The sequence below is a fragment of the Lutzomyia longipalpis genome, chromosome 1, assembly GCF_024334085.1.
Source record: "Lutzomyia longipalpis isolate SR_M1_2022 chromosome 1, ASM2433408v1".
NCBI lineage: Eukaryota > Metazoa > Arthropoda > Insecta > Diptera > Psychodidae > Lutzomyia > Lutzomyia longipalpis.
The window spans coordinates 7,661,542-7,671,270 of NC_074707.1; the positions used below are offsets into that span (position 1 = coordinate 7,661,542).

The 9,729-nt window shown below is 36.5% G+C and overlaps 1 protein-coding gene across 2 annotated transcripts; it reads left to right on the forward strand.

Moving 5' to 3' along the window:
• Window positions 1-3,852: 3,852 nt before the first annotated feature.
• Window positions 3,853-9,099, forward strand: LOC129786502 (histone-lysine N-methyltransferase SETD1B-A). 2 transcript variants are annotated; one of them, XM_055821588.1, is made up of 6 exons: window positions 3,853-3,885; window positions 4,225-4,730; window positions 4,797-5,606; window positions 5,680-6,161; window positions 6,232-6,728; window positions 6,949-9,099. In XM_055821588.1, the coding sequence occupies exons 1-6, from the start codon at window positions 3,875-3,877 to the stop codon at window positions 6,971-6,973; spliced, it is 2,331 nt and encodes a 776-aa protein (XP_055677563.1). In that variant the 5' UTR covers window positions 3,853-3,874; the 3' UTR covers window positions 6,974-9,099. The 2 variants fall into 2 exon arrangements, with proteins under 2 accessions (XP_055677563.1, XP_055677572.1); XM_055821597.1 differs by having other exon boundaries at window positions 4,800-5,606.
• The last annotated feature ends 630 nt before the right edge of the window (window positions 9,100-9,729 follow it).

The window sequence follows — 9,729 nt, forward strand, 5'->3', positions numbered from 1 at the left end:
GTGTGCAAAGGTTTTTATTTAGAGCAAACAGTCGGGGGGCGGCGGGCGGTGTGGTTTGGGGGGAAAATGCTCGCAATTGTGCGAATCTTTGCCACGGAGGTGGTGGTGGAAGACGCTTTTTGTGTCTTCATGCAGCTGATTTTAATTTTAGACCACCACACACCGCACTCTTCGCCCAAACGGTCCGCGCCACTCAAGAAAAAGATTTTCTTATGTGAGCTGATCGTCGTGATGAAAATGTCGCGATCTCTTGAGTGATCAAACTCCTTTCTTCTCGTCTCTCTAGCTGTCTCAACTTCCTCTCTGTGCTATGGGTGATCATTTACGTAAGTTTTTCAATACATCTACTAAATATTTGTGCCTTTAATTCATTTTAATTGCATCGGGAAGGAATTTTAATAAAGTAAAATGTCTTCTTAGTAACGTCCAAAAGATAAATATTTTCACGGTGACGAATATGGTGGAAAATTGCATGAATTATAATTTCTATAATTTAGATTGGCTACACAACACACTGATTTGTTTAATTAATTATATTTTCATTCAGAAAAAAAATCTCAATTCAATTTTAATTAATTTTGTAGTCTATGAATTTTATTATTTTTTGTCGGTTTTATTTTATAAAATGATCGGAAAAATTCTGAGATTAAAAGCAAACTTAAAAGCTTTAAACAGGAATTTTGTGCCAAGTACAATCTCTTTGCAATAAAAATGAGGAATAAGATCAAAAGACTTGGTGACTCCGAAGAAAATATGGAAAGCACGGTAAGGATTTTTCTAAAAAAAAACCATAAAGTGAAAATAGCGAATTTTCATTATCTAAGCCAGAAGAAGAGAGGAAAAGAATTAAAAGCGTTTTGGCTGTGAGGGGGAATCATTCGCATTCTCAACCAAATCACCTATAATAATGGCACACGAGCATCAAGAAATTTTCCTCCAATTCATTCTCACCGTATGCTTTCTACGTGATCACAGTGTGGCCACGCCAAGGAAAGTTTGGCAGTGAGCACGATACGATCAGTCCATTCACATTTTCCCTTATCGAGCTTTTTGTACGCTAATTGCGATGTGTTTAGGAGCCGTGTAGAGGAGGAAAGCAAATGAGAATCTACTTAAGACATTGTATATGGCGGGAAAAGAGCAAAATACAATATTTTATAAACATTTAAAATTTATTTTGTTGCCAAAATTAGCCACACCAACTCATATATTGTGGGGTGTAAGGATTGATCACGGAACTCTCGCCGTATTTTCCACACACACACACAACTCTCAAAATCGCCGGAAAATGGACTTTGGCGTAACGTATAAACATTTGTGATTCCGCAACTTGGAATTCACCATCAGAGCGTGGGTTCATTCATTGGATTTCCTGCGCCTTCACTCCATGCTCTCAGCCGAAAGATGAATGATCCTCAATGCGGGCACGGGAGTGAGGATCTCGTTGTTCTTGATCATTAAGAGTTTACCAGCAGAGGTGAAAATTCTCTCTTAATGAAGTCATTGTGTGACGATCATTGTACGCTTTTCCTCTTCGCAGTCAATTAGCCCCATGACGCCAGCCGGAGTGATCTTCATGCGATCCCATAAAAGGAGAAGATTGCAGAGATCGGGCCTTGCATGCAGATTGCTTGTTCCTTTTTGCCTTCACTTGAAGGATCTGCATTTTGAAGAAATTTATTACTTAGAATATGATGATCACGATGATCATAAAAATCGCAATCAAGACAATCTTGAGGGTCTCCCAATTGCTTTACAGTACCAAAGCTCAAGCATTCTCTAAAACAGAACTTCCCATAATTCTTCTCAATAAATTCGCATATGTATAGAAGATTAAAATGTTGCATAAACGATCACTAAAGCGCCAGAGATGATCGTCAAGAATTTAGCAATAAAATTTATTTCCTCAACACAATTTTAGCCCCACAAAATTATGAGTGGATTTCAAATACTCAATGACCCAAATAAATAAGAATCTGCGGCTAAATATTTTGGGATTTATACCAAATTTCTTGTTTGTATTTTTTTTCCTCTTGTATTCTTGTTCTGATCGTCATCCCTTGTCATCCGTCCTGGGCTTGTTTTTCTTCCACCCACGAAATGTTTGCCGGATTGCTCATCAAAATTTATTAATAGGCTTTGTTGAGATCACAAATAACTCTCAGTTCTGTGGAAATCCATCATGAAAATACAAAAATTCCCACAGAAGAGAATTCTTTTCTTCACTTGACATTGACACACGCATTTTTCTCAAGTTTTTCTTAAATATTTGGCTCCACGAAGATTTAATGTGAAAATTTATGAACTGACAAAATTATGGGAATGTTTGCTATTTTGTTCCTTTCTCAATTCCGCAGAATTTATTAATTTTCTTGCCTTCTGATGATTAATTGAAAATGGAAGCTAATGAACTGGCTTAATTTGACTGCGATTAATGGCTGACACGAAGCAAAGGCTCAGCAAAACGACGCCTAACTACAATCCAAAATGGTGGATTAACAGAAAACGCAGTAAACTTTTCCTTTGGATTTCTAACATTTTCACGAAAAATCTCTGCTGGCTATGCTTGTTTAAATTTAATGACTTTAGTTAAAAATGAATGAAACATTCCTCGAGAGAATATTTTAATTTTCTCATGCCAAAGAAAAAGAATTCTCTCCTCGACTTTTCTTGCGATTTTATTTCAATCATCAAAATGGGACGCACGCGATGGAAAATTTCTGTTTGTTTTGATCTCTCTGCACAGATCCAATGCGGGAGGAAATCTCAATGGAAGCGTCACATTTTTTTCCGCGTGCGAGGAATGAAAATATTTGTGTAGGTCAAGCCATCATGAAATTAATTGCTCATCTCGCACATACCAAGGATTTCACTGTAAACACACCAGTTGTTAGTGTTGCAAATGATTCCGGATGTGTTTATTGGCGGGCAGCGATTCTCCTCCTTCAGCCCAGAAAGAATTCTCCACGCATACCATCAAAATATTTATTTATCCTCCACGGCAGAGAGGGCAAAAAAACAAATCGAATTGGAATTTTTGTGAATCAACATAAATGCGAGGAATTTCCATAAATAGGATGCGCTTTTCTAGTGCACAAAAATTTGGGTTTTTGTGCTGCTGCGAAGGGAAGAATTAAATGTTCATTGGGAGAGGGAGGGAGGATGAGCGTGTCTCGCGATTCCATTAAAAATCTCGACTCAATGTGATTTATTTTGGGTGTGGAAGGAAGAAATCAAATTGGAGATGAGCCAACAAGTGCTTGAGAATTGCGGATAGACGGTGAATTGCGACAAATTCTTTAATCGCCTTGAATTTGGCGCCAACGACCACTTTTCCTTACGTCGTCGTTGTGATGTCGCGAATTTTCTTTCCCCCTCCCCCCAGCACGTGTAGCATAAATCTCATTAATTTGTTGGGAGAAAAGGGCAAAACACCATGTGACAGGAGAGGAAATGCTTGAGATTAAGAAATCGCACCTGTTTGCTGAACGAATGTTACAAAATTGTGTAAATTCAGATTAAATTTATTAAAATGATTTCTACTCAATTTGCTTATTTTATGAATTAAATATTTGATTATGTTTTCAAGTTGAGAATATTCGATGTAGAAAATTATAAAATCATTATTTTCTTAATATTTATTGTGCTTTTGATCCTTTTTCAATATTTCTTTATTTTGAATGAATAAATAACAAAGTGAAGCAGGAAAATAAAAAAAAAGATACGCGTCCTTATATTTTTTTATTGAACTAAAAAAGTGACCGTTAAATTAGGAAACATTCAAACACTTCGTTTTATGGTTTTCTTCCAAATTCGTTCGGTTCATTCAATTCTTTTTCGGTAAGCTTCGTGTTTGTTTTTTATAGTAAAAAAAATGTCTGACATGTAAGTGTTGTATTTTGTTCTTGGAAAATTCCATTTATACCCTAAAAATCCGCTTTTTCCACCAATTTTTTGTGTTTAATCCAAAGTTTAGTTATTAGTGCGTGAAAATCAGTTAAAGTTTTTCTGCCAATATTTGTTTAAATTAAGAAAAAAAAGTTTATTTTGATAAGGTTTAAATTGAGGTTATGTTGTGTCTATGAAAAATGCGTAAAAATCCCCTGGAAAAGCGGAAAATATTGTTTTTCTTTCATTTTATCTTTGAATTATCTCGTGGAAAGCTTTTGTGAGGTAAAGGGTGAGCAAATTGTGAGATTAATTGGGTTTTTGTGGTGTTTTCAGTGATGACCTACTGAACTACGACGAAAATGAATTGGGAGGATTGGGCGATGATGTTGAAGATTTGGACGCCAATGAGGATGAATTGCTGCTGTCCGATGAGGAGACAACCCCCACAAAATCGAGCACAACGTATGAAGCTAAAAGTCCCCCATCGTCTACAGCGAGTTCGCAGCCCCAGAATCAGCAGTTAGAGTGGAGGGAGCAGGTTGATAGTAGCACACACACCACCACGGAGCCTGAAACAGAAGTCACTACAACTGATGATCAGTTCGATGCTCTGTCGGGGGAGTGCCAATCACAAAAAAATGGGGAAGTGTCATCCACGATTAAGGACACAATTGAAGGCGTGCCGGCCGGAAGTTCTGAAGTTATTTCACAGGAGGAGGGTGAATTAGTACAGTCGCAGGAGACAGCAGATGCTCCCAGTGAGTATCCATCGTCAGAAGCAGGAACGGCAACAGGAACAGATGATGCCGTTGAATTAGATTATTCCTACACCGATGGAGGTAAGTTGATTTTTTGAAAAATCAATAAAATTGCTTCCGGAAAGCTTCAATGAGTATTCCTTTCAGCAGATGTGGATGATTCTGACGATCCAGGCGAGAGGAGGAACCCAAAAACAGCGGCTGAAAGGGAAAGTTTATTACCCGAAGGGGATGAGCAGCATTATAGGCACGATAGGCACATGAGGGGCTTTCCACGACGCCTCAGGGGCTCTCCAGGTGGACGTGGAATGTCAATGCGCTTTCCTCGTGGTCCCGGAGGGTTTCCCCAGTATCGTCAGTCACTGCCAAATGAGAATTTCAACCCTCAAACACCGCAAATGCTTCCGGACTTTCAATTTCGCGGTGTTGCTCCCGATCATCCCACATCCAGCAGTGCTGGCGTCCAGAGGTACGACGAAATGTCTCCGGAATTTCGCCAGCCCGTCATTTCGTCCGCTTACCGACCCGGAACGTCATCGCATGACTTCCGAGGGCCACAATCTTTTGGCATTATGAGCCCATTTGAACATAAACCCGGTGGGCCACAGATGTTTGGCATGGAAAGCCAATTCAGGGGTCAAGGACCACGAGGAATGGACTTTGGCCCTCGCGGCAGTCGTCATCAGTTCAGACCATTCAACCCTAATGGCGTGAGGCCGTCTTTTAGGCCAAATATGCCGCGTATGCCACCCCGCATGGAGGGAATGCGGCCACAATTTGCCGGCAATCAAGCCTCATCGACATTTCCCGGCCCACCAAGGCCTCCACAGGCGTATCCTGGCCCCCAGAATCCCATGCCGATGGGTCCAGGGGGGCAGCCACAGCAGTCAGCCTCGAAGATGCCCCGGAAAGTTCTTATAAATCCAAACTTTAAGGGAGGCGTCGAGGCGGCGACAAGTAAGTTGATAAATTAGTGATTATTTAACTAAAGAGATTTAGAAAGTTGCTAATCAATATTTTATTTCTTTAGCACAATTAATGATGGACACGATGCAGCATCCGCAGTTTATAAACTCAATCAGTAGCCATGTATCGCATCTGCATAGTGATGAAGAATTATTGCGGCAGCAGGAGGAGTTTATAATTAAGAATCAAATGCACATCGAAAAGCGCCGGCTTGAGAGGACGCCAGAACGTGAGAGAGAACGCGATCGTGACTACTCACCCCCAAGGCGTCGAGCATCGAGCAGGGAACGTGTCCGTAGTGGATGGAGGAGTCGTCGTGGAGATTCCCCTGACGGTGGGCGGGATTGGCGCAGAAGGAGACGAAGTATGAGCCCCGAGAGGAGTAAGGGTGATGAAAAGAAGAACGAAAAGCCGCATGAGGATGAGGATGAGGAAACCCGAGCGTATAGAATAGAGATTGAGAAGCAAAAGGCAATGCGAGAGAAGATCTTGCGAGACAAGGAGGCACGGCGAAGAAAAGCAGCTGAAGAAAAGGCTAAAGGAGAGGTAAAAAGCTGCTTTTTGTTAGTTTTTTTTTTTCTTTATCGATGTTCAAATGGATTTTCTCTTTCTGCAGGAAAAGCAGCAACAGCAACAACAGCAGCAGCAGCAGCAGGTGGTTGAGAAGAAAAAGGAAGAAGGTGCTCCGCCACCTAAATTAACCCCTCTAGTCGTGACGGAGAGTAAAATAATTTCCCTAAAGCGAAAACCCGAGCAATCACAGACGAATGCTGCTCCTGCAAAACAGCCGGCTGTGCTCAATAATGCCTCAAAAGGGGCACCGGAACCACTTCCGGACTATGTGGATGATGATGTGGGTACACCGTCGCCCCCACCGCCGCGTACCCACACACCTCCGCAGCCACCAACATCGAGCTCAGTGGCCCCAGTTCAGCGGCGGTTGGTGCTAAAACCAGCTGTAGAGGCCCCAAAGGGGGGCTTTGCCTTCGCAGCGGACTCCACGGAGGCAACGAGCGCCAAGCCAAAAGGGATTTTTGACAGATTAGAGAAGAAAATAGGCGTCAATGAGGCGGCCAAGAGGAAAATTCAAAGAATTGTGATTAACAATGTGGAGTAAGTATGGGGCGCTTCTTTTTTGCAAGCCACAAGGCGGAGGTAGGACACTGTACAATTTTAATTTGGATGTAATTTTCCTCTTCCCCCCTAAATTTGTGATGTTTTTTTTTGTCTGCATTTCCCACAATTTTATTTAATTAAGTTCAACACAAACAACCACAATTTTGGCATGAATTGTAAATAGTTTTTCTTTTCTCCAACCTTTCCTTCATTTTAGCGTGAAAAGAGGAAAAAAGTTTTAATTTTTGGACAAAGTGAGAACGCAAAAGGAGAATCAAATTGAATGGGAAAATTTTTCGAGGAAAATATCTTTCTTTATTTTTCCTATAAATGTTTATTATTACAATTTTCTTTAGTATTTAAGAAAAACATAAGTTTGTTATAAAAAAAATGGATCGCAATTTATATTTTTTGACTAATTGACTGAATAAGAATCCTCGTGAAAGATTCCTCATGCAAGAGAAGAAAAGTTCTAAATGTTAGGGATAGTTTGTAAAAAAAAAATCTTTTACACTTTTTTTTTAATTTTCTTAACACAAGAAAAGAAATATTGATTTTCTTAATAGAAGAAACAAAAACATTATTTGCTATACTTCCCCTATTTTGCAAGTTAATTTAACCGATAGAATAAACAAAATGTTTAAAAAATTGCATTAGAAAAAGAAAATAAAACCCGAATTAAGGGCACATTTACAATAAAAAAAACCTCCATAAATATTAATTTAGATTTGAAAGAAAAAATATTCAATGTCAAAGAGAATGATTTCAGTAATAAAAATATTATCTTTATAAAAAAGTAATTTAAAATGAAGAAAAAATAATGTAATAACTCTCATTAACTATATATTTGTAAACAGTTTTCTTTTTTTTTCTTTCAATTTCGTATGCGTTTTTTTTTTTAGATGATTAATGACTTATAGTGAATAATATTAAATGAAAAAAAAATTCTTTAGATTTTAAGGTTGTAATATTGTTAAGAAGATAAAGAGAAATGAAAGAAAAAATATTGGGAAAATTGCGAGAAAGATTTAGATAGAATATGATGACACGATTTTATTCTTTTTATACAAAAATTTTATTATTTGACTTTACCCCATTTTATTTCTTGTAAAAAAAATAATTATTTAGTGCATGTAGAAAGAAAATTTTGTATATTTTGTAGCGAGGAGTGGATTGATAAGATATTTTAAACATTTTTAAATTAATTTAAAAAAAATTAACTGATGGCATAATGATACAATTGAACTGATTTATGCATTTTAGTGAGACTTCTTAACTACAAATTCTAAAATTGTACAGAAAACAAAAGTTTTTGATCATTTTTAACACATTTTAACACAGATTTTCTGAGAAAATGTAGATCATTTTCCTTGAATTTTTTTTTAAGAGAAATCTTTGATCTTTCTCCTTTTTTGGGAAAAATAGAATTGTAAATTTTTGTTTGATGACAAAAAATGATATTTATTACTTATTATTAACTTACTAATGCATTTTAAGCCATAAATTTATTTGAGGTTTAAGTCTGAGAACTGCAAATGACTTTATAAAATTTAATTATTCTCTAAAATTTGAGAAGATTAGGAAATTGATTTTATTTAACTAAACTAACAATTATTTGATTTTTTCTCATTCACTTAGATTTTAATATTAAAGTATTATCCTCAAAAAAAAAAAAAACTTTAAATTAATCTTAAAAATTAATTAAACGTTTCATAAAAAAGTTTCAGTCAAAAGTTCTATATTTTATCAATAATTTTTAAACAGACAGAACATGAAGATTTTATTTTAGTAAATTGAATCATAAACCAAGAATCAAATGCCATTCACCAATAAATAAAAACTTATCAATCCCTCTTCGTGTATGTACTGATTAAATTCCTTCGTTTTTTACAAAATAAATATACAATCATTGATATACGAAAAGAAACTGTGAGTGGTGGAAGTATTTTAATCGAGAATAAATTGAATGAAGAGTGTGGCACAAAAAATCAATGAATTAGATTATTCTAGCACAGCATTTTTGCAAAATTGTGCGAGTTAATAATATATAAATATATTTTTGATTTGTAAAAATAAAATAATTCGTCAAAAGCACGTCTTTCCAACCACATATTTGGTAATGAAGATTGTTTAATATTCTCTATAATGAAGAAGTTTAGAAAAAGAAACTTTTTTATTATTCTTATTAATTTATATTCATTCAACCAAAAAGAGAGCCTTTTTTATTTCTTTCCTCGTGTTTTCTAGGTCAGAAAGAGAAATAACAAGAAGAGAACAAAAAAAAAACAAGTAATACATAATAAATTAAAACAAACACTATATAGAAGAGATAATAAATGGCAAAAATAGGAATTAAATACAGCAAAAAGGTGAAATGAATGAAGAAAATATGAGAAGAAGCAAAAATGCCAACAAACTCAGCAAAGACAGTCATCACAGAGTGGAAAAATAAAGAATGGAGAGAAGGAAGAAAAAAAAACTTCTTAAATAATGCAAAAGTGCGTCTTTTATTTGAGTGTGGAGTTTTCTCCGTGTTGATTGATTAACTGTTGATGTGCTACTAAGAAGTGTAATTTGACTTTTATAATCGTAAACGATCACCACACACTTCACGATCGAATGGAGTGCGGGAGATTTGGTGGTCTACACACAGCGAAGAGAGAGAGAGAGAGAGAAATGTTGGCTGCCAAAGGGGCTAATCAGTTTGTACAAATTAAATTCAATGCTAATTTTAGAGGTCCAGGACGCTGACTATGATCAGGAATGATCGATCTCAAGAAAGTTCAAGAGATTTCAGGTAAGGCATTTTTATTTTAAATTTTGTTAATTTCTTTTAGCATTTTATATTGAGAATTTCAAATAAAAAACTAGTTGAAATTTATTTAAAACTAGATAGTAAAATTAAAAATTAAATCAAATTAATTAGTGTGGAAAAATGAGACCACCTTTCCCGGATTGCGACGCCCCTTTGCAAACACCTGTTGCGTACGCCGCGTCA

What these genes read in the sequence shown, in the direction of transcription:
- LOC129786502 (XM_055821588.1), top strand. An exon ending in TTATTCCTACACCGATGGAG is followed by an intron (nt 4,731 to 4,796) that starts GTAAGTTGATTT and finishes TATTCCTTTCAG; the next exon opens with CAGATGTGGATGATTCTGAC. An exon ending in AGGCGTCGAGGCGGCGACAA is followed by an intron (nt 5,607 to 5,679) that starts GTAAGTTGATAA and finishes TTATTTCTTTAG; the next exon opens with CACAATTAATGATGGACACG.